The sequence below is a fragment of the Petaurus breviceps genome, unplaced genomic scaffold, assembly GCF_028583685.1.
Source record: "Petaurus breviceps papuanus isolate PSGF00001 unplaced genomic scaffold, PetGlider_PUasm1.0 176, whole genome shotgun sequence".
Taxonomy (NCBI): Eukaryota; Metazoa; Chordata; class Mammalia; order Diprotodontia; family Petauridae; genus Petaurus; species Petaurus breviceps.
In genome coordinates, this window is record NW_027185771.1 from 18,760,896 (window position 1) to 18,787,839 (window position 26,944).

General features: G+C 42.8%; 1 protein-coding gene across 1 annotated transcript in view; it reads right to left on the bottom strand.

Moving 5' to 3' along the window:
• Window positions 1–10: 10 nt before the first annotated feature.
• CDH5 (cadherin 5) overlaps window positions 11–26,944 on the bottom strand; it is a 52,265-nt gene continuing 25,331 nt past the window's right edge. Inside the window, exons 2-12 of the mRNA XM_069085833.1 lie at window positions 23,413–23,637; window positions 18,003–18,297; window positions 15,446–15,562; window positions 13,638–13,802; window positions 12,410–12,597; window positions 11,134–11,384; window positions 9,097–9,239; window positions 8,267–8,391; window positions 5,424–5,532; window positions 3,114–3,359; window positions 11–1,485 (exon numbers count right to left, since the gene is read on the bottom strand). Of these exons, the coding sequence (XP_068941934.1) occupies window positions 956–1,485; window positions 3,114–3,359; window positions 5,424–5,532; window positions 8,267–8,391; window positions 9,097–9,239; window positions 11,134–11,384; window positions 12,410–12,597; window positions 13,638–13,802; window positions 15,446–15,562; window positions 18,003–18,297; window positions 23,413–23,616 (2,373 nt within the window). The 5' untranslated portion in view covers window positions 23,617–23,637 and the 3' untranslated portion in view covers window positions 11–955. The remainder of the gene's footprint in view (window positions 1,486–3,113; window positions 3,360–5,423; window positions 5,533–8,266; window positions 8,392–9,096; window positions 9,240–11,133; window positions 11,385–12,409; window positions 12,598–13,637; window positions 13,803–15,445; window positions 15,563–18,002; window positions 18,298–23,412; window positions 23,638–26,944) is intronic.

The window sequence follows — 26,944 nt, forward strand, 5'->3', positions numbered from 1 at the left end:
TTAAGGAAGCTCCTTTGAATTTTAACCACTTTGGCCTCCAAAGTCTGAAGATGGTCACTGTGGTTAGCAGATTTAAGGAACTGGGTGTGGTGTGTAGGAAAAGTCCTTTTTATATTGTTGGTTCAGAAGGAGTAAGGAGGACCTATGGAATTTACCAGCAAATTTGAAGCAAAGTAAATGTAGTTGGCTCGGCTTCCCTTAGACATCTTCTTTCCAGGAGCACTGTGTGGTACTGAGCGGTCAGTTTTTGCTCAGTTGGCATGGCAAGCCAAATAGAAGGGGGTAATTTGTTCTCTCACATGGTATCCGCCATCAGGTAGATGGTGGTGCCTTCATTGTCAGAATGACCATGTTTTTCACATAATCCCAGGTTAGACAGCTGGAAGAGACCTTAAAGATTATGTTGGTGTGATCAGCCACAGTTGGACACACTGTACCTTGACCCCAACATAGTGATGTCATTTTGGTCCTCTTTGAGCACCGAAGGACAACCAGTCCATCCACTTCATTTTGCAAGAGGAAACTGAGGCCCAGAGAAGTGACTTTTTCACATTCATGAGTAGTGATTAGCAGAGGCAAAATTTGAACTTAGGTCCAGATCCAGGGTTTTTTTTTCCACTACATCCCACTGCCTCTCCAGAGGTGTGGATAAATGGAGGATGAGGTGTTTGATCATACTCAGCTATTTTTCTACAACTTCCAAAGTCAAGTGAATTCAACAATCCATTATTGATTATCCATTATGTGCAAGAAATTAAAAAGTGGCTAAGTCTATCTTTATAGTTTCTTTCAGGTGAACTTGGGGATTTGTATCTTTTCCTGTAAAGGGGCTGGTTTCTAGGATCCAAATGAAAAGGGTTTTGTTGATCCCTGGTGTGAGAATTTGGCCTTCTGTGCCAGTTGTGGCTAGCCTCTGACAGCCACTGTCCTTCACAGCCCCCAGTCAGTGGTGAGTTTAATATACTAGGTCCTGGCTGGGTTCGGTGCCATATAGCTCAGCTAACATTTTGAACCTGGGTCCCCAGTCATTCAAGAAGTCGTAGTCAATGTCTGAGTCTGAGGAGTCTGTGACGAGGCTGCTGAGTGACTCAGCAATGGATTCGGCTCCTTCGTATCCGTAGATGTGGAGTGTGTCATATGGGGGCCCGCCGCCATCGTGGTCGGCCTCATCTTTCTTCACCTCGATCATAACGGCCATCTCCCCAGTCACTGCCTGAGGGTGAGCGGGTCTTGGAGGTTTTTGGATCTGAGCATAGAGAGAAGGCCGTGAGTCTAGGGCGGGCCTGGGTGGCTTTCCTCCTGGCGGCTTCCCACTGCTCTTGCAGGCTGAGTTGAGCACAGATACATCATAGCTGTTGGTGTCCATCTCCCCACCGCCTTCCTCATCGTAGGTGACCAGCTGCTCATGAATTTCTGCTACATTCTTGCCTTGGGCTCTGTCCTGTTTCCTCAACCGTCGGCGGAGAATGATAAGCACCGTGATCACTGCAAGTAAAACATATTTATGTCAACTCTTCCTGAGAGCATAGTCAGTCAATCAATATTTATAATGAACATACTATGTGCCAAGGACTGTGCCAAACACTGGGGATACAAAAAGAGGCCAAAGACAGTTCCTTCCTTCATGGAGCTTACAATTTAATGGTAGTGCACATTTAGAAGCACATAGTATAATGTCATAACTAGGAAGGTCCTTAGATTGTGTGAACAAAGAATGCTTCCACATTGTATGATTTATGTTTTAGAGGTCTTTCTAGTTCTAACATCCTGTGTTCTGTTTTTTAAGGTTCCTGCCAATAATAATAATAAAAATAATAATAATAACTAGCATTTATATAGTGCTTTAAGGTTTATAAAGAGTCCTAGAACTGGAAACAACCTTAGAGACAATCTAGGTCAACCTCCTCATTTTACAGATGAGGAAACTGAGGCCCAGAGGTATGACTTGTTGGGAGTCTCACAGCAAGTCAGTGGCGGAGTCTGCTCTAAAACCAATATTTTATACTACATCCCAACCTGGTGTTCTTTCTATTATTCAAAGGCACCTGATTCAGGTGGATTGCCTTGTCAGTCCCCTTGAAGAGAGAGCTAAGGATTAGTCTGACCAGCACTATACTGACCAGCATCTCCCCTCAGGCCTCAATGGAGACAGCCCAACATCCTGGACTGAAGGGTGGAGCAATAACCCACTGCCCTCTGCCACCATCCTCTGCCATCACAGGTAACCCCTGTGGATATGCAGTCTGGCAGCTGCTCCCACAGATGCTAAAGCCTTGGCTGCTAAAAACTCAGAAAAAGAAATTCTTGTCACCAAAGTCACTGATGCCGTCAAATGTAATAGAAAGCAAAGTGAAAGATAGTTCCTGCCCTCAAGGAGCTCAGAGTCTAATGGGATTGGCGACATGCAAACAACTATGTTCCAACAAGATATATACGGGATAAATAGGAAATAATCATCAAAGAGAAGACACTAGATTTAAGAGGGATTGGGAAAGGCTTCCTGTAGCAGGTGGGATTTTAGCTGGGACTTGAAGGAAGCCAGGAGACAGAGCTGAGGAGGGAAGGAGTTCTAGGCATGATGGACAGCCAGCAAAAATATCCAGAGATGGCGTTTTTAATTTTGTTTGTTGAATTGGCTGGGAGTTAGATGACCTAGGTTTCAATCCTTCCTCTGCCACTTACAAGCTACATGACTTTGGGCAAATTGTTTCATGTTTCTGGCCTTCTCCCCTGTAAAATGGGCATGCTTCCTGGTGGTATATTAGAAAGAACACTGGACTAGGCCCATGCTTCCTAGTGGTGTATTAGAAAGAACACTGGACTAGGCCCATTACACCACAAAGAATGGAGAATGTTAGATGTGGAATGGGCTTTCGGGATCATCTAATCTGACTGTCTCATTTTAAAGATGAGAGAATTAAGGCCCTAGGAGGAGAAGTAAATTATAAAGTAAATGAGTGGCAAAGCCAGGTCAAGAATGTGGGTCCCTTGATTCCCACTCCAAGGCTTTAAAAATGTCATATACTTCTTCCTGGTTACTAGAAACCCTGCCCCTCCCCACCTTCTACCCCAAAGAAGGTTCTGCTTTGCAAGATCAAGACTCTTGAGCTTACCAACAATGGTGAGGATGCACAGAAAGATGGCCACTAGGGCCTGGATGCTCACTCCAACCTGTCTGGCTGGCTCTTCACAGAACGTGGGCTCCCCACGGTCATTGCATTTGCAGACGGTGATGACGAGGGTGGTGGTGCCCGTAAGGCTGGGTTTTCCATTGTCGGCAATGACCACAGGAAGGTAGTGAACCTTGGCTCTCTCTCGATCGAACTGACCATATTTCACTGTGATGTTGGCTGAATTGTCTGAAAGGGAAAGTACGTCTCGGTAAGGTTACTGGACCATGCAACTGCTCATATCCTGGGAGTCTGGAACGATGTTGTTGTGGGCTCATAGCATCATCTACAGGGTTTCAAGAGAAGTCAGGGATCATCTTGTACAACCCTTTATTTTACAGAGAAGGAAACAGACCTAGAGAAGTTAATTTACTTGCCTAAGGTTATATATGTATTAAATGATAGAACTGGGATTCAAATGAGATAATATTTGTAAAGTGCCTGGAAATGCTTGTTCTCTTCCCTTCTTTTCCTTTTCCTTTCATCCCCTTCCCTTCCTTTACCTTCCCCTTTTTTTCATTCCTTTCCCTTCCTATCTTTCCCTTCCTTTTCTTTCCATTCCCTTCTATTATCTTCCCTTCCTTTCCCTTTTCTTTCCTTCCTTCCCTTTCCTTCATTTCCTTTTCCATCCCTTCCTTTCCCTTCCATTTCCTTCTTATCTCTTTTTTCTATTCCCTTCCCTTTCTTTTCCTTCCTTTCCATTTTCTTCCCTCCGCTTTCCCTTCCCTTCTCTATCCTTTCCTTTCCCTATCTTTCCCTTTCATTCTCTTCTCTATCCTTCCCTTCCCTATCCTCCCCTTCTCTAGTCTTCCCTTCCCTTTCCTATCATTCCCTTCCCTGTCTTTCCCACCCTGTCCTTCCATATTCTTCCCTTCTTTTCCCTTTCCTAACTTACTTTTCTCTTCCCAAACCGAAATCCTTCTATTATAGATTCAGTATTCTTTCAGTTATACTTAGTTGAGTTTTCAACCTCTAAAATTATGCCTGGGTTACCATATTGGTTTCCTAACTGTATGTAATTTGCTTTCCCCATTTGTAAATTAAGGACTCAGACTAAATGATCTTTAAGTATTCTGAAACACCTGAGTTCAAATCCTACCTCAGACATTAGCTATGTGACCCTTGGTAAATCACTTAATCTCTTCCAGCTTTCATTTTCTCATCTGTAAAATAGGCATAAGGATAGCACTATCCCACAGGGTCATTACGAAGATTAAATGAGATAACATATGTAAAGCACTTTGAAATCCTTAAAACACTATATAAATGCTTGATATTATCTCAAAGTTTCTTCTAGTTGTAAGTCCTGAGGTTATAAAAGAACTTGGCCTGATAATCTTGGATGTACTTTCTATTTTTGAATTGTGTTTGAAAAGTGGGTTGCATGAGAGACAGTGTGGTAGCCTGCAAAGATCATAAGGCTTGGAATTAGGAGACCTGGGTTCATATTCTGAGTGGTACTAATGGCATGATATTGTGCAAATGACTTAACCTTTCTCCATTATATTTTCCTTCTCTGTAAAATGGGAATAACAATTCTTCTAGTACCTAGCAAGTCAAGTTGATGTATATACTTAAATGCCTACTATGTGGCAGCACTTGCTATGTACCAAGGATACCAATAGAGGCTAAAGATAGTGCTCTTAAGAAGCTCACAGTCCAAAGGGGAAGGTCATATGCAAGGAACTCTGTGTAAATAGGCTAGGGAAGGGAAAAATTAGAGATAACCAACAGAAGGAATACATTAGTGTGAAGGAGGATCAGGGAAGATTTCTTGTAAAAGAGAGGACTCTAGTTGGGGCTGGAAGTCAGGTTTGCTAAGAGGGGGAGATGAGGAGAGAGAGAATTCCAGGCATGGGGGACAGATGGTGAAAATACCCAGAGATGGGAGATGGGATGTCCTGGGCAGGGACTGCCAAGGAGTCCAATGTCACCACATGGAGAAGAGTAAGGTGGAAGAAGAGGGGAAGGTAAGAAGGGGGCAGGAAATGGAGGTCTTTAAATGACAGAGTATTTTATATGCAGTCTTAGACATAAGAGGAAGCCACTGGAACACGTTAAATAGGAGGGTGATGTGGTCCTACCTGTACTTTGGGAAGATTGATTTGACTGCTGAGTGGAGTGGGGAGAGACTTGAGGCAGGAAACCAGCCAGAAGATAGAGTTGATGGAATTATTGGAAAGGATGGAAGATTCTTAATAAATTTTGAAGTGTGACATCATTATAACAAGAACCCCTGTGGAGATGCAATACCTCGATTTTCTGTCAGGGTGAAATTGCTGTCCTCTTTACTCAGGGAGTATCTGAACTTCACGTCAGGTGGTGTTACATCCTTGTCTGTGGCCAAGATCCTTGTAACTAACTGTGGTGATTGAAAAGAAGTAAATTGGGGAGTCAGGCCTGCATACAACAGGTTAGCAAACTGGGTGCAGAAACATTGTTTCTCAGCAGGGAGACATGAAGAATCTATGGACACAGCTTCAGTTATCAGAACAGGCTAGAATTACTACATCTGTACGGCACCCTGTAGCTCTGGGAACTCCTATGTACTGGAACAAGTAAACACCCCAGGCAAATTTTAGGATTTGTTCTCGTTGCTCAGCCATTTTGGTAGTGTTTGACTCTCTGTGACCCTATTTGGGTTTTTTTTGGCAGAGATACTGAACTGGTTTGCTATTTCCTTTTCTAGCTCATTTTACAGATGAGGAAACTGAGGCAAATGGGGTAAAGTGACTTGCTCAGGGTCACACAGACTAGGTCTCTGAAGCCAGCTTTGAACTCAGGTCTTCTTGACTCCAGACCTGACACTCTATCCACTGGGCCATCTAGCTGCCTTCATTTTAGGATTAAAAATCCCATTTAGAGGAAAGTGGTTTTCTTGAGGGAAGGGGAGAGCCTTTGGCAGGGTGGGATGGGCAATAAGTAACTCTTCAAAGCACTGAGGAAACCTCCACTGTGGAAATTCTATGTTCAGAGAAAGTCTTCTGCTTGATCCATAATCCTGTTGCAGACAAGCAAATTTGCATTTAAACGTTAGGTCACATGACCAGACCAGGCATTTCATGGGCCTGTGCAGGCAAATTCTGAAGGAAGAAGGAAGTTCCTAATTGAGTCTCTCCAACTATTACCCTTAAAGGCCTGTGGGTTTCTATGCCTTGAGAGGAACTTTGAGAAGAAACCAGTCACCACAACCACTCTGTCTATAGGGTTGAGCAATGTACAGTGAGAGAGAATAGTAATGTTGCTTCTGGGTTTTTTTCAGATTTCTTAGCTTTTTAATAAATGTCAATTTTATACCTGAGCCTGGTGGCTGCCTTAGTAATAGAAGTAATTCCAGACACTCTGAAAATAAATAGGTCACAAAAGCAAATAAAGGGTGAAAACAACCAGGAGCTATCTATCCTTCTAACTGTAGGATTACTGCCATCAGCCAAGAGTGCCATGTGTCTTGGGTGTGTAGACATGGAGGCTGTCCACTGTCCATTCGCTTTGGTTAATGGGATGTCAGAGTTGGGAGAGATCTTAGAACGTTTCATTCAACTCATTCTTGAATGAAATTTACTATGTGCCAGGCACTGTCATAATTGAGGTAGTTGCTGCCCTCAAGGGGTTTACATTCTAAAGGGGCAGAGAACAATACATAGGGGAGTTTTGGATGGGAAGGGAGTTGCTGTCTTTGAAATCACAAAGGAAGAAGAAAGCTGTCTCTTTCCAGAGGCAATGGTGGTGGTGATTTGACTGTACTTCTCACAGAAAGAAGTAGAAAATGTGTGTGTGAGGTGGGGGGTGGGAGTGAAAGTGGGGAAAAGGTGAAGAGAGGGTAGTTGCAGCAGGGATAAAAGTGGTCAGGGTGAAAATAGAGACTCAGGGGTCCCAGAGAGTGTCAAGGTGAACAGCTCAGTTCTTCCTAGGTATGGCCTCTGGAAGGAACCTTAGAACCTAGAATTTGGAGCTGGAAAGGACCTCAGAACTTGGAATGTTAAGAGTTGGAACATAAATGTCAGAACTGGAAAGGACACAGAGAGAATGGACTTCAGAGATTATCCATTCTAACTCTCTCACTTTGTCTGTAAAATTGGGGTGGTTGAGACTGACAAATTGGAGCAAATACGGCATCTCAGCATATCCTTGAGGGGCAAAGCTGGCTGTGGCAGAGAAGAGATATTAACGAAACTGTATAGATATCTTGAAGCAGGAAAACTCAGGCTGGGGAAAGTCCCCCCAGAAAGGCCTGATCTTGTCCCAACACTTCCTTCTGGTGGAGATCTGTTCATATAAACTATAATATAATATCAATCCTATAATATAATCTCATGTTCCATTACCCAGATGTTTCCAGTAAGCTGAAACTTGCCTCAAGCACAAAAATACCAAGGGTTCACTAGAGATAAATATAAATGTAAAGTTAGGCAGAAAACCCAATTTTTCCCTCTACGTTAGAAATTTTCTTAAGTAAGGGTATAGAGTGATTGTGATTGAACTCATAATTTTTCTTCCAAAATAAATGACTTAAAACTGAAGAGGAGGGAACAGTGTGGACCTTAGGGGGAATTATGTTGTGCCCTAGGCCAAAACAAGCTAATTATTCTAGTTGGGAATTACATATAGATAAGAAAATGGAATCCCATGAGGCGGCTAGGTGGTGCAGTGAATAGAGCACTGGCCCTGGAGTCAGGAGTACCTGAGTTCAAATCTGACCTCAGACATTTAACACAAAAACTAGCCGTGTGACCTTGGGCAAGTCACTTAACCTCAATTGCCCTCCAAAAAAATAAAGAGAAAATGGAATCCCAAAGTCACAAAACACTGGGTTGAAGTTAGGAGATCTAGGTTTTGATCCTTGGTCTGCTGCTAACTACCCGTGTGACCTGGGGCAAGTCTCTGGCCTCCTCTGGGCATCAGTATGCTAGGCTGTGGATTGAAGGAGTCAGAAGAGAGAGTCTGAGATGTACCTTTTAATTTACATCTTGTCTGACTTGATCCTATTTCCTTACTTGAGTGTAAACCTACCCAGCTGAGTGCTTCCCTTCCTCCCAAGCCTGTGGTTTCCCCATGATGAGGATGGCTAGGGGACACAGGGTTTCTAGGGTACTCACTGTTCCGGGGGCAGCATTCTCGCACACTTTGGCATCATTGGGGTGTGCAATCTCTGGGGCGTTGTCGTTCTCATCCAGAATCTCGATGTGAACCTGAACAATGGACTCTAGGCCTGTGAATCTCCCTGGGGATAGGAAATAATGACATTACCCTTAAATCATGCCTCCTTCATTGACTACATAACTCAAGGGAGTCAGACCTAGGGAATGACAAAGCAACTGGAGTGTTGTCATCATTGGACTCCTAGGTTTGTGAGGATGGCTGGTACCCCAAAGATCCGAGATTCATTGACACAAGCACCATGACTCCTCCCTTCTTTTGCTATTGCTAAGACAAAATGGGGTAGAGGGGCGGAACGAGTCCTGGCCTGGGGAACCTGGGAAACCTGATTTCTAGTCTTAGCTTTGTCATTAACCAGCTTTGTGACCTTTCACAAGTCACCTCCTCTTGTGAGGTCTCACTTGCCTCATCTGTAAACTTCTCATCTGAAACTAAGGCTAAGAGAGATTCAATTTATTCTCCAAAGTCCCCCAGTTAGTAAGCATTACATCTTGGAATCAAACCCAAGTCTTCTGACACCAGGTCTGATATTCTTACTGCACAATAATGAGCAGAGAACAAGTACGCAATAAATACTTGTTGGTTGCTTGTCTGTCCCATCTTGCTTGTCCCTATCGTCATCAGCTTCTGTTGGCTTTTCTCCCCTCCTTACCAAAAAGACATGTCAATGTTTTCTTAAGTCTTCCCTCCCAACCTTCATCAGAAAGAAATAAACAGAGAAAAAAAAAAGAGGGAGCCCCAGAAGGGACATCCCCCATTGGCAGCTCACCACGGGAATCCATCTCTTTGGCTTCAATGGTTAGGTTATACCAAGGGTAGATTTCACGGTCCAGTTCCTTAATATTGGAAATGGAACCCTGCTTGGAGATTCTGAAAAATTGTCCTCTATCGCTGGTTGTCCGGATATAATATCTATATTATGGGAGAAAAGATATCTCCTGGTATATCTTTCCAACACCCACTACATGCTTTTATCAGGTTTGCTACCTTGCAGATGAGTAATCTGAAGCTAAAGGAAGGTAAGTAACATTTTCAAGATTGCATAGCTACTAATTAATCAGGAACAAGTCAGATTGGCCTTGGATGTTAATGACATTTGAGATTGTGCAGTCTTGTTGTGGGGACTATAATTATTTTGGCTACAGGGGGAAACTAGTGTATTTGAAAGAGTTCTGGGTTGTTGGTCATAAGATGTGTTATGATACTAACTCTCTGTGACCTTGGTCATGTCTTTCCTCCATTTTGGGTCTCAGTTCTCTTTTCTTGTTAAGTTACTTACTATTTGTTTAACTATGGGCACAATTAATTTCAGAAGGTGAGTTGTCTTAGCCTCAGTTTACTCCTTTGTAAAATGGGAATTAATAATACATATACTACCCAATTCACAAGATTGTTCTGAGGAAAACACTTTGTAAACCTTTGTTGTTATTGTTCAGTCATATTTAATTCTTCATGACTCAATTTGGAGTTTTCTTGACAAAGATACTAGAGTGCTTTGCCATTTTCTTCTCCAACTCATTTTATAGATGAGGAAACTGAGGCAAACAAGATAAAGTGACTTGTCCAGGGTCATACAGCTAGTTAGTTTCTGAGGTCAGATTTGAATTTGGGGAGATAAGTCTTTCTGATTCCAGGCCCAGTGTTCTGTCCACTGCACCACCTAAACCTTTAGAAGTGTGAGCAGGGGCATTCTGGTAAATTTTTAACAAATGTCCCCTTGGGAAATAACAGTACAAACTACACACCTTTATGTCTAATATGCATTATTAACAGTTTCTTAAGTCTAGGCAATCAACAGAACAATATGTCAAGTCCCAATTTGTAGAGTTTTCTGATTTCTGGAATGTTAAGTAGTCACACTGAAAATTTAACAATCCCCTTATGAGCCTGATACAGCACACCCCTGAGTGTAAGTTATAATTATTATTTGATTCCTGATGGATTGGGATATAGACAGAAAGTTGGCAGTACATGGTATGTCTGTTGTGTGGGTAAAATAGTGAGGGGTCCTGGGAAATGTGGAAGGAGCTTGAGGTCTCTGGGAGATGAGGGTTAGGATGTCATAAGGGAAAATGGATCAAAGGAGAGAGTATTAGACTTGGAATCAGATCTAAGTTTGATGACTTGTGTGGTCTCAGTCTCCTTATCTATAAAATGGACCAGATGGCCTCTAGGGTCCCCTTCAGTTCTAACGTTGCATGTTTTATGTTTACATTTGGCATTTTCAATCTTTCGCCATCTGGCTTCTAGGCTTACACATCATTGCCCTTCATATGCTTTATTTGCTAGCCAAAATGGCCTGCTTGCTGCTTCCTGAATAATACGTTCCCTGTCCTGCCTCTCTGACTTTGCACAGGCTGTGTCCCTTGCCCAGGAATGCTATCCTTCCTCACTTCTACTTCTTGCAATCCCTTGATCTCTTCAGGTCGCTCAGCACAAGATTCACTTCCTCCAAGAGGCCTTCCTTGATTCCTCTAGTTGTTGGTGTCTCTCCTCAATCCTTCCCTGTCACTGTGTATTTATTTTGATTATATCCTGACTTTACTTATCTGTTAACATATTTTACCTCCATTGTGGAACGTAAGCTACTTGAGGGCAGAAACCATTTCACTTTATTTAGTCTTTGTATTTTCTAACACCTAGGACAGTGCCTGGCACCAAGTTTCTCACTTAAGAAATGTTTTGTGGATTTCTACATTGAACGTCCATTCCATCTTTAACATCCTTTAAGTCTGGAAAGGGGACAAGCATGGGACTGGATTTGGGTATCCCCCACCTCCCCAAAGCCACAGAAGGTCCTTCTTACTCAATGTTCCTTTGAGCTGCATCAGGGTCCTTGGCTAACACTGAGCCAATTAAGGGTTTCTTTTGGTTTTCCATCAGCTTGAAGTGGTAGAAATGTTGGGAGAAGACTGGCGGCTCATCCACATCAGTGACATTGATGTGAACAACAGCTAGGTTCTTTGAGGGGACATTATTCAGGTATCGGAGGTTAATTGTTGGGTCCGTTGCCTCGATGGTGAAGCTATATTCTTTGATGTGTTCATAATCCAGGGGCTAGGAAAGAGAAGGGAACACTTGGGAGATCTGGGTTGTAGACAGGGGGCAAGTTGCTTTATTTTTCTTTCTGAATCTGTCTTCTTATCTGGAAAATGGAGATAGTAATAATCCCTGCTCTATCTACCTCTCCAGTAAGAGTTCTAGGGGACTGAGTTATTATTATTATTATGCATGTGAAATTCACTCAAATGGATTTGAATTCTCATCGATACATGGAGATATAGACCTAAAGGTTGCAGTCAGCATTGCTTGCATAAAACGGGAAACACCTCCCCTCCACTCTGTTTTGGTTGTAATTTCTTTTGCTTCATGAATCCAACTCATCCCTCCAGGTCTGGGCCATATTCCACCTTCTGCAGGAAGCCTTCCTAGATCACCCAAGTCCAAACATTGCTCTCCCAGAAAAGCGAGCCCATATACCCCTCATAGGCATTTTGCAACTATTACTTTGTATTGTTAGGCAGGAAGTTGGAAGGATAGGATACGTCCACACTTAGACGGGAAATGAAGAATGTTCTTGGCACATGCATTCATCCTATCTCCTCCACTAGTTTCTGTCCTTCCTGAGGGCTTGGAACAGGTCTTAGACTTCCCTATCATGGTCTACAACACTGGGTGTTGATTACTGACTGGTGGATTGATGTATCTCCAGCAGAGGGAGTAGGTTTATAGGATTTGGGGTTAGGATTACAGCAGGAAAGGAAATAAATTAACCTCTTGCCCTACTCTGCATGAGACACTTAGTACTTTAGTCTTGGTTGCTGGAGTTGGTGGGCTCATTAGGGAAGTATTTCTAAATTCATCAGAAAAGCACAGTATTTCAGATTTGGAAAGGATGTCATCCCCCAAATAGTAATAGCAAAGATTTACATAGTTCTTTAAAGTTTGCAAATGTGATCTTATTTTATCCTCACAACAACCCTGGGAGGTAGGCTGTATTATTATTAACTTATTTTACAAATGAGGAAACTGAGACAGGAGTCATGTGCCCTCTCTGTTTCACCTCCATATGCTCCATGTACCTTCATGGGTTTGATGATGCCTTGGTTCCTGGAAGCATCGAGCTCAATGAAGAAGGTGTCTCTGTATTCTCCCTGGACAATACTGTACTTGGTCATTCGGTTCTGGGGCTCATCAGGGTCTTCGACTGTCAGGGACCCCAGGGCGCTTCCCACTCGGATATCTTCAGGAACCACAAATTTGTAATTTGCTGCTCCACAAAAGAAACATTAGGGAGAGTTTGGTTAATGAGCTGTGCCTCTTAATTTACATTAATTAGATAGATCATTACTTTGCAGGGAATCTGGGTGAATTATGTCCCAGACAACAAAGTCACATAGCTTTAATGTTACAAGTAATCCCTGTTTACAGGTTCCCCAGCACTCTTTTCTTGCACCATAAAGTACTGGGCAAAATTTATACATCTCTCTTGGCCTGGCTTGTTTTTCTTATTCATAAGAGCTGTATGGACAATGTATCATCCTTGGCATTCCTCAGGTCTTCAGATTAAGAAAAGAAGCTCCTTGAGGACTAGGATTAGTTTATTTTTGTCTTTGTATACCTAGAGTTTAGCACAGTGCTAAGTACTTAATGAATGCTCATTGATTGATTGATACCTAGAACCTAGGCATTTGGGATACAATATCAGAAATTAAACAGTCCTTGGAAACCATAATCTATCCACAGTCTCTTGCTCAGATTCCCATGGGAACAACAACATTCATTTAAAAGAGTGTTGGGGCAGTAGTGTATCATGACTTAGTTGGTGACCAGGGTTAGGGCTGGGCTTGGGTTTAGCCTGTAGATTGGATTAGGATTTGGTCTGGGGCTGAACTAAATCTGAGACTGGATTTGAACCCAGGTCTTCCTGACTCCAGGCCCAGTGCTCTATCCACTGAGTCACTGGCCTGGTTTAGGGCTAAGGTTAGAGCTCATCTTAGGGTCCTGACAAGTCTTCCAGAAGATTAGTAGGGCCTGGGATAAGAGTCAGGGAAACAGACCAGACAACTTGTCTTCCCACTGTGGTCAGGAATAAACACAGCCTTAGGGAGATAGGAGCTTATTAAGAGCAGAATGTGGATGATCTCTGAGAACTAAAAAGCCAGATTGGATAAAACTTCCTTAGTCTGGGCTAAAACTTTAGCTCAGGGTGTCCTACATGAGTACAATATACAGTATGTGACCCACCCCCTTCCCATCCTCTTTCTTCCACCCCCTACACCAGCCTTGTTTCTCCAAATATCAACTCACTTTCAGTGAAGATTGGGAAGTTGTCATTGATGTCACTCACAGTGATGACCACTGTAGCTGTGCTGGACTCCCCTTGGAGCCCCGGACCATCTCTGGCTTCCACCACAATCTCATACTTTGACTGCTTTTCTCGATCCAGGTTATTCATGGTCGTAAAGATGGTGCCTAGATAGGGTGAGGAAGAGGGAGGGGAAAAAGGTACCAGAGGAGTAAGAGTTAAGAGTGACCCCCATTCCTTTTAATACCCAAAGACAACTTTAGGACATTGCTTAAATACTTCCTGCCTACAATTAAATACTACCTACATTCATTGCCTTTCTCTTCCCCCCCCCTCCCACCTTTAGCTTCTTTTTTTTGTGTTTTCTTCCATTAGAATGTAAACTCTTTGAGGTCAGGGACTGTCTTTCCTTATATTTGTACATGTATAATGACTAATCCATAATAAAAGCTTACTAAATGCTTGTTTACTGACTTTATTTGAGGCTTTCCCAAACTAGCCAGTGTTTTCCAAGTTGTCTTTGCCTCACTCTGCCACCTCGGGGATACCGTTTTCCTCTGTGGGCTTCATTTCCTTCCTCTATAAAGTGAGGGAAATAGACTGAAATCTCTAAGGTCTCATTAAGTCCCTTTCATCTCTGACATTTTATGTTCCAAAGTCTCTTCCTCCAGTAACATTGCATGTTCCAAGTTCTTCCATTCCATATACTAAGGTAGGTCACTTTTAACTCCAGTATTCTATGTTCCTTCTTTTAATCTACCTTTTAAGGTTCCTTCCAGTTCTAGCATTCTACGATACTTGGGAGAACATGTCAGTCAGTCAATAAACATTTATTAAATACCTATTGTATGTCAGGCATGAGGGAAACAAAACAAAAAAAAAAGCAAAAGACATTGTCATTGTAACAATTTTTCTGTAAAGGCAACAGAGGTGACCAGTAATGGGGCTGGAACCAACCCATCCCCCAGGAGAAGCTTCCTTTAAACCCTAACAATGCTGCCACTGTTCACACCACATACAGATTGCTCTCTGGAGTGATTTTGGCTAGTGATGTGGGTCTGACGGCTGATTCTGTGGTCTTGGCCCAAAAGGTATGCTCTTCCCAACTCGGCTGCACACAAGTCATTAGGAGCTTTATCTGCTACATTGAACCTTTATGCTCCGCAGATCTGTGATTTTGTCCGTGTTGGGATCTAGCACCTTTCTAAAGACTCTTTTGGTCCTAATATTCTGAAACTGTGGGCACTTACTCAGCTGCCACAGATCCCAGACCCTCCATGCCTTCATAGCTGGCTCATTTAGTCTTTGGGTGATAAACCTTTCTGAACTGAAGAAGCATCCAAGGACAAAGGACAACATCCCCACTGAGGAGATTTCAAAGAGTGTGTCTTAGGCTCTGAAGGCCATTCCCAGATTAGATTCCTGGGTAGTGACAGTATTGGTAGAACTGGCATGTCATCTCCTAAGGAGATGTTTTTTGAAGAGGAGCCATGCAGAAGCTCCTTGAGGGCAGGGTACTGTTCATTTTCTTTTTTCCCTAACTCTTATTACTCTGACTGGTATATAGCGGGCACTTGATATATTCTATATCAATATATAACCTATTCTTTTGAATACTTGCTGTTGAATGAATAACCTCCTGCCTGTTTGTAAAAACGAAACCAAGCCGAACCCCAAAAGCCCAACAACCCAAAACAACAACAAAAAGCATGACTACTTTCTGGCCACCTGGAAGTTCTAAGTGGGTACACGTTTGTCATCTTAGGCATGAGAGTGATTGGAAGGGAGGGCAGTGAATAATCATACAAACCAGAGCTGTCGATGGTGAAATACCCTCTGCCATCAACTATATTGTAGGAAACTGAGGCGTGGCCCAAGACAGTAGGGTCATCTGCATCCACTGCTGTGATTCTGGTGACTGAAGTTCCTACAGGGAAAGTCAGACAATAGATAAGAATAACTTTGGGCAGACCCTCGTGCTAATAATTATTATGACAACAATAATGGCAGCTCCCATTCCCAAAGTGCCTTAAGGCTTGCAAAGTATTTTATATATAATGTGAGATTGTGACCTTTGTGATAAAGGCTCTGGGGAGCCACCTGTAAGGGAATCTTAATCACAGAAGACCCTGGGAGTTGTATTTCCCTAATGGATGGATAAGGGAGAGAAGGGAAGCTAACTAGGTTAACTATAACTAACTAACTACTGTGTTTCCCCGATAATAAGACCTATCCCGAAAATAAGCCCTCTCCTTACTGTGTAAGATTCCTCTAAAATAAGCCCTCCCCCGAAAATAAGCCCTATTGAGATTGCTACTGTAGTGAAGGTGATCCCCTGCGCTACATGCAACATTACAGTACCCTCTGTATGCACCGTATCCCTCCCCTTCCCCCGTGAAACGCACGCCGTGCTCTGAGCTGCATCCAATCAGAGCTGCAGCAGTGAGCGTGTCATCCTGTTCTTCCCCAGTGATTTGCTTATTGAATAAAGGTACATTTTTTTGTTCACATTTACCTGTTTATTAAAATTGCTGTCAATGTTCATTAAAATAAGCCCTCCCCTGAAAATAAGCCCTCTGGTGTTTTTCTGGCCAAAAAAATTAGTAAGACAGTGTCTTATTATCGGGGAAACACGGTAACTAACTGTAATGGAAATGCAAATTTAAAGATCTTCCCTGCCCCTAGGCTAAAGTGCACCTGGAGCCTGGGGTGGGAGGCTTGTTTTTCAGTAGATACTTTTTGATTGGCCAGTGGGTCCAAAAGGTTGTTACATTCTCTGAGCCAGGAGAAGGCTATATAAGCCCTGATGTGAGGCTTTGTTTTGGGGGCTCACTTTGAGAAGTGTTCTGTGATTTGATCTGTATTCTGGGAAGCCGTTGTCCAGGGCCCCCCTGACTTTGAAAAACCCAGATGTTGATTTGGTATGGATATGATGGTTGGACAGTTTGGAAACTGTATACTTGATCTGTTTCTCTGTCTTGATAATTCTGTCTGTATACTCTGAAGTCCAGGGTGTTGACCTTTTCCCCCTGAACTAGGTAAACGATACATATCTGACTGATTAAAGTAAGCTTGTTAATCCATTTTGAGTTGCTTTCCTTTATCAAAGCAGATCCAAGAACCTGTGTTGGCAGACACCCTGGGGACGCTTGGGGTGCTTGCCGCTACACTAACTAACTAACTAAAATTAACTTAGGATGAGAGGCCATGATTTCCCTCCTTCCAGGATCTCTTGAGGGGGAGGGGAGAGAGATGACAGGCTTTCACTAGACAATATTGTGACCACAATGGCCATGGTGGTGACAAATTCATTCCCTGTCCTCAAACCTAAGACTTCAAGGGAGACCATTGGAGGTCAGAATTAAAGAGACAAATGTCAAGGTAAAAGACTATTCTTTTACAAAAAATTGTGGGTGTTCACTCAGGTGTCTGGTACACAGGAGGAAAAACAGACCCAGAGTGAGTGTGGGAGAGCTCCTTCCTTCTCATCATCCCCTACCTCACTTTGGAAGGGCACATTCCCTGTCGTCTCCATCAAAGCCTGCATCTGACTCATTCAATCTTATTTCTCAAAAAAAAAAAAAAACCCAACAAAACAAAAAAACCCACACGTAGTTGTTTTCACCTTGCATTTTTCTGATATTCCTTTGTCAGTGGTATGAGGGTCCAGGACAGCTCTGGGAGCCACTTAAAGAGAGAATGACCTTTCCTAGCATCGGGCTGAGATTCCACACCACAGCCCATTGTTACAGAGTTTTCTCTATCAGTGGCAATCATCACAAGTCATTCATATTTCATAACTATAATTTCAAGGGCAGAATTACTAGGAACCTGGGGCTTCTCCATCCATTGGATTGGATCACAAGCCTAAACCTGTTGCGCCTCCTAGTGGTCACATGTCCATGCTCTCCTTTGATTTGGAGATGTCCCTAGCCCTTTCCAGACCTCCTGGTGGAAAGTGTGGAGCATTATTGCTCAGTCTTTGGCTAGGGTTAGGGCTCAGTCTGTGCTTAGAGTTTTATGGCTGTGTTAGGATTAGGGCTCAGTTAGGGGCTTGGTCCGTGGCCAGGATTAGGGTTTTGATCAGAGTTAGGGCTCAGTCTGTTCCAGGGTAGGGCTCAGTCTGGCAGTGTGACAGAAAGTTTTCCTGTGTGTGAGATGTATTGTACAGGATGGGGGGGGGGGGGAAGGGTGGGGTGCGAACCCAACTTTGGCTCCATTCCCGCTGTGCTATCAACAGCTACAGCTGAAGAGCCCAGATGGCTGGCGATGTCCAGGCCAGTCCTGGCAGGACAGGGACTTTGTAGGGTAAGAGATGCCCAGTGTTTGTTGGAATGGCAACTGAGCGCTGTCTCCCTGGCACGTACCTACAGCTGACATCTCTGGCACTGAGCCATTGAGAACTCTCTGTGCAAACACGGGGGCGTTATCATTCACATCATGAACTTTGATCGTGAAGTTGGAGGGAGGCTCCAGGTTCTCGTTGGTGTCTTTGTCCACAATGTATGCAGTGAGGTAATATTCTGATTTCTTCTCCCGGTCCAGCCTCTCAAAAGCATACACATCTCCAGTCTGTTCACTGACTCCAAAGAGTTTGCCTTTGCCGGCCTCGGGCCCTTTGAGAACATACCTGGCATTTTTTCGGTTCACACTTGATGTGATCTAAGGGGAAAAAAAATTCAGGGCACTTAAAATTGATGGGGAGGGGATCTTCTCTCCCTCTGGGTGAAGCTGAGCACATCCTGTGTTTTTTTATTGGTGAACCTTTGTTCACAGCACCCTCAATACCTGAAAATCTCCCCTCCTTTCTCTTCCCCCTCCCCTCCATTTGGTAGAGTTAAAAAAAAAAAGTCTTGAAATAGTCTCAAGTTTGAAACCCCCCACACACACACACACTCTGCTACTTAACTAACTGTGACCTTGGCCCAGTCATTTATCTTTTCTGGGCCTCTGTTTCCTCATTTGTAAGATAAGGGGTTGATCTCTTCCGACTCTAAATCCTATGACATCCCTATGATAATTCATCATATAATTTTCATCATTCAAAACTCAGCTCACATACCACCTGCTTTTCCTGGTCTAATCCTCCACAGATGAAAGTGTTTTTTCCTCTCCGCTCAATTCCCACATCCAGGGAGATATTCACAATCTTTTTTGGAAACCAATCACCTTCCCATCCCTCATCCCCACCCTCTCCCCCATCCTCATCCCCCTCCCATTCCCATTTCCACCCCATCCTCTCCCCTTCTCTTCCTCCTTCCCCTCTCCATCCCTTCAGGAAAGGATGGACAGATAAAATATGGACACTTATTCTTGAAACAGAAAATGTGTCAGGTTGACTGATTGTTCTTATTAAAGATGTAGAGTCAATAGAGCTTTTTAATTAGAATATGCAAATTGGGTCTGGAGTCATAAAATAAATAGCCAGAATACCACTAATGAAAAGGCACATTTACACTAAAGGCTTGGGGAATACATGCTCCTGGGACAGATGGGACCTAAATTCCCCATCTCTCACCCCACAAAGAGAGGCCATTGTGGATCTGAGCAAACAATAGGCACTCAAACAATATTTAGTAAATTGACTTGAAGGATTATTATACAGCAGAGGAAATAGACCTATTTGACCCTAGAGTGTAGAGCTAGGAGAATGGGTGGAAGTCTCAGGGAGGTGAATTTCAGCTTGATAGAAGGAAACATTTCCAATCAATCAGAGCTACCAAAATTAAAATAAAATGACACAATCCTTGCTCTTATGGAGATTATAATTAAATAGGAGGATATGATGTATATAGGAAAAAGTTTAATATAAAATAAGGTGGTCCAGAGGATAGAATGTGGAACTCTGGGTCCAGCAGACCCTAATTTTGAATTTCACTGCTGACAAGTACCACCTGTGTGACTTTGGGCAAGTCATTTAACTGAAGGAGTTAGATTAGATCAGGGGTGGGGAACCTGTGACTTCAAGGCCACAAATGGCCCTTTGATTGAATCTAAGCTTCCCCTTAATAAAAGGATTTATTCTGTAAAACTTGGACTCAGTCAAAAGACTGTACCCAAGGACCTAGAAGGTCACATGTGGCTTCACGGCCATAGGTTCCCCGCTCCCCCCAGACTAGATCTTGTGTCCTGGACCCCCTTGACATTTGGGTGAAGCCTATGGTCTCTTTTTCAGAATAATATTTCTAATTTCACAAGACAAAATACATAGAATTTAAAAGGAAACCAATTATGATGAAACAGTTATCAGAAAATTAAAAATAAAAAGTTCATGGATGACAGGTTAGGCAGTCCTACCACACATGATATCTGAGGCCTTTTTTCAGTTCTACATCTGTAAAGCTATGATCCTATCACGGGGCAAAGGAGAGAGCCCAAAAAAGTACCATGGGAGTACTGGAGGGTGGGGATGGGGAGAGTGGCATTTATTAAACATCTCCTATGTGCCAGGCACTGCATTTAAAAATACTATCACATTTGATGTCTTTTAGTTAGAGGAAAATGGAGAAGGCTTCCTGGAGGTGATGGTGTGGGAGCTGGGCATCGAAGGCCAGTGCATCCTGTTGTCCAAAAGATCCATGCAATGAGTTAGATGTGATCTAGCTTTCAGTAAGCGATCTGCTGCTTTGTTGATCTAATAATGGGCCCGCCCTGGCTGTCTGAAGAAACCGATTAGAAAGCACTTCTTCATGTGGTATGAGTCACTCATGGCACTAATTGCATTCGACCTCATCCTGCTGTGTACCCCTCACCCCTTCCCTAGTTTTGGTAACAGTGTAGGAACTGAGAGAAAGAATTTGACCATTGGGCTTTTTATTGGACAGGAGCCAAGATCCCCTGAGGAAGAAGGGGCCATAGTAATAATAACCATCCATTAGATTAGCAAAAGTGCAATATGAGTTAACAGTGGGATGTTACCTGCTCTCCACTCCTCCACCCGCCCTCCACCCTCCCATGAGCCTAGGGTTGAGAGACATAGTGTCCAGCATGAGGGGAGTGACAACCCTGTGTTGTTTTAGTTAGATCACTACAGAAGTAACATGTACTGTTCTAGTTGTCTCATGAAGGGCAGCTTGGTGGCACAGTGGACAGAGTGCTGGGCCTGGAGTTAGGAAGATTTGTCTTCCAGAGTTCAAATCTGACCTCAGACACTTACTAGCTGTGTGACCCTGGGCAAGTCACTATACCCTGTTCTCCTCAATTTCCTTATCTGTCAAATGAGTTGGAGAAGGAAATGGCAAACCACTCCATTATCTTTGCCAAGAAAACCCCAAATGGGGTCATGAAGAATTGGACATGACCGAACAACAAAAAGATAAGATCCTTATATTAGGGAGGACATATACTAACTATACTAGAGTGAAATAGGAAAAAGGAGACTAGAAATATGAGGGCTCCAGAGCTGGTCATAGGAGGATTGGTTGAAGGGAATATTTCAGGGATACTTAATCAGGAGAGAATACCCAAGGGGAACATGATCTCTTTCTACAACTATTTGAAGGGCTGTCATACACAAGAGGGATTTGTCTTATTGTACTTGGCCACAGAGGACAGAATTAGAAGCAACAGATAGAAATTACAGGATGACTGATTTTACCTTGATGTGATTATAGTGTAGATTTTATCTTTGTCCCATCTGAAGAGTCATGGACCCTGGTGCTTCAAAAGTTAGCCCTACCCATAGAGCTTTAACTGATACAAAAAGAAGCTAAAAGTTAGGGTTAAATGTAAAGGTTAAAAGATTAAATGACATAGGGATGGACCTTGGGAGACAAAAAAAGAAGATTAAGATGGTCCCTGAGATGTAGAGAGAGTCTACTTTGGCCCTTTTCCTGTGAAAAGCCTATTTCTTTGGACAGGAGCAGGCTTATGAGGCAGGTAATGTCAGGAGAAGCTGGTGTCACCAGAGTGGAGGAGCCAATGGACTGGATGATTTGAAAGAGGGTTCAGAGTTTGAATTCAAATCCCTGGTGGCTTCCCTTGAAGAGGGACCAGAGACAGCTAATGCATTACTTGTATTCCCTCAACTGATAAGCATTGACTCTATTGGAAGCTGTGAATGGCATCACATTGGAGAATGTTTGTTCACTCCTGTTGGGAATTGGTTGATGGGAAGTCTATGTACTTGAATGGTATCTGGGAGTTCTTGAGTTCAGAGTGTGCCTACAGACTGTTAAAAGACTGGGAAGAGTTACAGGCATGTAGCCTATGTGGTCTTTGTTTTAATGCATGTTAATTATATTTCTTATTTCTTTGGTCATGAGTGATGAAGAGTAAGTCATGTTTGTGTGGCTGATTCCTTTATGCCATATTCACATAATGAAAGTTCATTGAAATATGCCAGACCAGGATGGAGGCAGAGTTTTCTCAGCACCAAGATTTTAACTGGGTATATCCACATGTCCCATATCCTTAGACTAAAGAAGGGAGCAGCAGCAGCAATAACTCAGGGAAGCTAGGGTTAGAGGCAACAATTCTATAATAGCCAGGTTGTTCTCCTTCGGTATCCTCCGCTATTAAGAGAGTGCAGAGTTGCCCAGGAGAGTTAGAGGATGCAGGCACCTGGGGTATCTTTGTTGAAAAGGGTTATTTAACTGTGCCGCAAAGCCCCCTGGTGGTTGAGTAAGTAATTCCTACCAATGAGATGGATTCCAAAGTGAGCTGGGCTGCCTGAGGAGGTAAAGTAGTGAATTCTGCATTGTGGAGATGTTTAAGCAAAGTAAAGTGGGAGCTACTGTTCAGGTACTGATTGAAGCAGAGGACCTCTGAGATTCCTACCAACTCTGAGATTCTGTGTTTTATGTAATTGGCCCCCCAAATAGAATAGCTTCAGTGTTTTCTGAGCTTAGGAGAGACTGTCCTTGGATTTAGGCTTGGAAAACACCTTAGAAATGACCAATGTGGCAGCATGGACAGAACATTAACTCTCTAGTCAGATGACCTGGATGCAAATTTTACTGTCTTTTTGAGTTTGGGCCAATCACAAACTTCATGGGTCTTAGTCTCTTCATTTGTAAAATAAGAGGGTATGTCTATATGATTTCCTAGGTGGCTTCCAGCTTTAAATTAATGATTCTCTTGCTTTACAGAATAGGAAACCGAGACCAGTTAAGGAGAAGTAACTTGCCCAAGGTTATACAGCACAAATTTAAGGAGAGGGAAATTTGGTTTTTGTATTATCTAGTACCCTTAATATTTGTTGGATTCTGTTAAAGTGTCAGAGTCAGGATTTGAACCCTGTCCTTTAATTTTGAATGCAGTGCTCTTCTCATTCCTCTAGATTACCTCCTACACTGCTGCTCACACCAAGCTGAGTGTGGCATACTGATCTTCCTGCCTTCTCTGCTTATTCAAGGTTTATTCATTTACTTCAAATCCCACCTCCTCCAGGAGGTCTTCCCAGACTAGTTCAATCCATGATGAGTGTGCCTAGCAAAGGCCGTCCTACACTACTTGCTATGGAAGTTATGATTCACATCTTAATGGTTTCTTGCTTCTCTCCCTTGATTGTAACCCTGCCGAGAGCAGGAAACTCTGTAACACTCAATTGCGTAAGTAATTACTGCACTTGGAGTCTGTGTGTCTTTATCTGTGAAATAAGAGGGTTGGAGTCAACGATCACTTCCTACTTTCAACTACAATTCTCAGTGATTGTTCCCATCTTTCCTAGAAGGTCTAGGGTAGTATGGATTGAATAGAAGGGATCCTGGGAAAGCTGTTTGACTTATTGCAGGAGGCACTAGAGATAGTCAACCTCTGAAGGAGAGAACCCTTTACCTTGCCCACATGATGAGGGAGCTTGCCAGGCATCTCCTCCTGGATGTGCATTTGGTTCCAAATCCAGTCTCTCTTAAAACGTGGATGAACATCCTGGACTCCTGAGAGGGGGAGCTTCTGGGGGAAGCCCTCTGCCTCTGCAGAGGCTCTCATCACACTTCTGCAGGCTGCAGCCAGGAAAATGATGAGGATCTGCTTTTCCATCTTCCCGTGACCCACTCAAGTCTATAGAAAAAAGTAAGGACAGATTTAAAAAATAGTAATAAACATTTATAAGCATTTTTGCAAAACATTTTATGAATGTTACATCATTTGATCTTTATAACAACTCTGAGAAGTAGGCTCTATTATCCCCATTTTACAGATAGGAAAATTGAGGCACAGATAGGTTAAGTGTCTTGCCCAGAGTCACATAGCTATTAAGTGTCTGAGGCTGGAATTTGAGTTTGTCTTCCTGAATCCATGCCTAGTGCCTTATCCACGGCACCACCTTGCTTGCTTAATATACCCCCATTGAGCCACCTACCTGCCTAAAAAAAGTTCCATTAACTAAATTAATATTAAATTGAAAATTTTAAATTAAAATATTAAGTAACTACTATAGCTGAGAGGCATTGTACTTGATTCTGAGGGGGAAAAGCCTTTAAAATATATTTCTTCCCCTTCTCCCATTAGACTGTAAACTTTTTGAGAGCAGGGGTCTGTGTCATATCTAGGCTAAAAGAATGAGATATATGCCAACTTTAGGTCCAGGCGAAGTGGGATAAGGGATTTGAGCAAGGAGAGAATTATTTTTGCCAGAATAGTTCAGAGAATGTTGAAGACAGAGATTGTTTTGTTGTCATTATTGTTGTGTTAAATATCTATAGGACTAGCACAATGCCTTGTACACAGTAGACACTTAATAAATTTTTGTTATTTGTTTAGGGGAAGATTCACAGATGAGGCATCTGAGAGGACCCTGAAGCAAGGGGGACAGAATACAACTGATGGAGATGGGGAGTGGGGAAACCTATGTCAGGCATGGAGAAAAGCGTGAGCAAAGAAATAGAGACAGGAGTGGTAAGAATGACAATGGTGGATAGAGAGTAGTCCAGGAGACCCTATAAAGGGTACTAGTTGGGGTGGCTAGGTGGTGCAGTGAATTGAGCACCGGCCTTGGAGTCAGGAGGACCTGAGTTCAAATCCAGCATCAGACACTTACCACTTACTAGCTGTGTGACCTTGGGCAAGTCACTTAACCCCAATTGCCCTGCCTTCCCCCCTCCAAAAAAAAAGATACTAGTATGAGATAAGATTGGGAAGGTAGATCATGCACATATTGTGGACCCTGAATGCCATGACAAGTTTATACTTTACTTGGGAGGAAATTGGAAGCCACTACTTACATATAATTATATATAACTACATAGTATATATAATTATAGAAGATTTTTGAATGGAGGAATAATACAGAGAGAGATCTTGGGTTATTAAATGAAGGATGGATTGGAGAAGAGAGAAGCTAGCAGCAAAGAGACCAGTTGGAAGTCTATTATTAAACTCTAGGTGAAATGAGAAAAAGGCCTGAATCAGAGTGCCATCAGTAGGAATAGATGGGAGAGGGCAGATGCAAGAGATACTGTATGAATAGTTACCACAGGGCTTGGAAGGAGAAGGCAGAGTCAAAGATCATTCCAACATTATCATTTTGAGTGATGTGGAGGACAGAGGTTCCAATAACAGAAATAGAGAAATCAGAAGGAGGAAGGGCGGTAATAGGGGAAAGTGATGGTTTCAGTTTTAGATCCTGAGGGGCTAATGGGACAAAATTAGGCATGAAGAGCCTTCTTCTTTCCTTTAGTTTTGTATGGGTTTAGGCTGATTATGGGAACTTAATTGCTTTCTTTCCTGGGCCTTAATCTTTGTTGCAAAATGACAGACTCAAACCACTTGATGTCCAAGCTCCTTCCCAGCCCTAACATTCTATATTCTAAAGTCCCTTAACATCTTTTGGTTCTCATTGTTTACCTCTTCCTTTTCCCTGATGGATGAATGATTTTGTTTTCCTTATACTGTGAATTTCTATTAAAAAGTGACCCATATTTTGTTTCTGTCCCTTCTCTTTCCTTAAGCTTGTATCTTCCCTCTTCCTTCTCCCTTCCTACCAGAATTCAGGGAGTTAAATTCATTTTCTATTAATTCCACCAAGAGGCTCTGTCTAGGGAACTGACCCCGCATGCCTTGAAGTATGGTCAACAAAGGCCCATGATCCACAAATGTGGAGACGGACGATGAAAAGGTGACTGCTTTTGACTGCTGAGGGAGCCAACCTTGGGAATTATCTAGTGAGTGAGGGTGGTGGTTGTGAGAGCTTTCTGTTGCATCATCCATCCTCCCCTCAATGTGGTGATATACCAGCCTAGTCCTCCCTCATCCCCATCCATAAATGCTTTCAGAAAAGGATCTCTGCTCATTCACACTAAGGTGGGTAATGTCCCAATCCTTCTCAGAAGTGTTTGAAAAGCAATATTATTCTAATTTCTATAGACTGTGACTTCCCATAATCTAAATGGCCCTTTGAGAAACAAACACACCCCATTTTAAAGCTTGGATACTTTCCACTCCTGGATTCACTCTATTTCCTCTCTTAGCATCCATCATAAAGGATTGGCAATGAGGTAGACAGGCATCGCCACTGCCAATTGGCTATTGGGCATTTGGTAGCTCTGGCACGTCTGAATTTTTAAAATTAGGGGTCAGTTCTCCAGAAGGGTCAGGAATTTTTTTTTTAAAAAAGATTATAGGATCACAGGACTTAGATTTAGGAGCAACCTTAGACATCTGCAAGTCTAACCATCTCATTTTACATATGATATTGCTTTCATACACATAGATGAAGGGATTTACAAAAGGTCACACAGGTAGGAAGTAAGGAGCAGATCTGGGATTCTATATTCTGGCCTTCTGACCCCAAATCCAGCATTCTTTTAGTTATAACAGAGACCAGAGAGACCAATTTTGGATTATCTGGAGAGAGAAATCTCTTCCCTTCTGATTGATTACCCAGGGAAGGAACAGATCCATGGCTGTGGCTACCTTGCTCCTCTCAACTCTGGGAATTTTTTCTGGCTAACCTCCCTGCCTGGAATGCTCTCACTCTTCCTCTTGACTGCTAACCTCCCTGGCTTCCTTTAAAGTCCCAACCAAAATCCCACTTTCCACAGGAAGCTTCCCCCACCTCCTCTTAATTCCAGTGCCTCCCCTCTCTTAATTATTTCTAATTTATCATCATCTATATAGTTGTTTCCTTGTTGTCTCCCCTATTAGATCATGAAGACAGAGACTGTCTTTTACTTCTTTTTGTATCTCTATTGCTTAACACAGTGTCTGGCCCATAGTAGGTGCTTAATAAATGTTTGTTGGGTATTGATTTAAAGTTAGAAGGGACTTTAGAGACTATCTCATTCAGCCTCCTTATTTTATAAATGAGGAAACAGAGGCCCAAGAGTATCAGTGGTGGACTTAAAGGTCTTTCTTTCTTTCTTTCTTT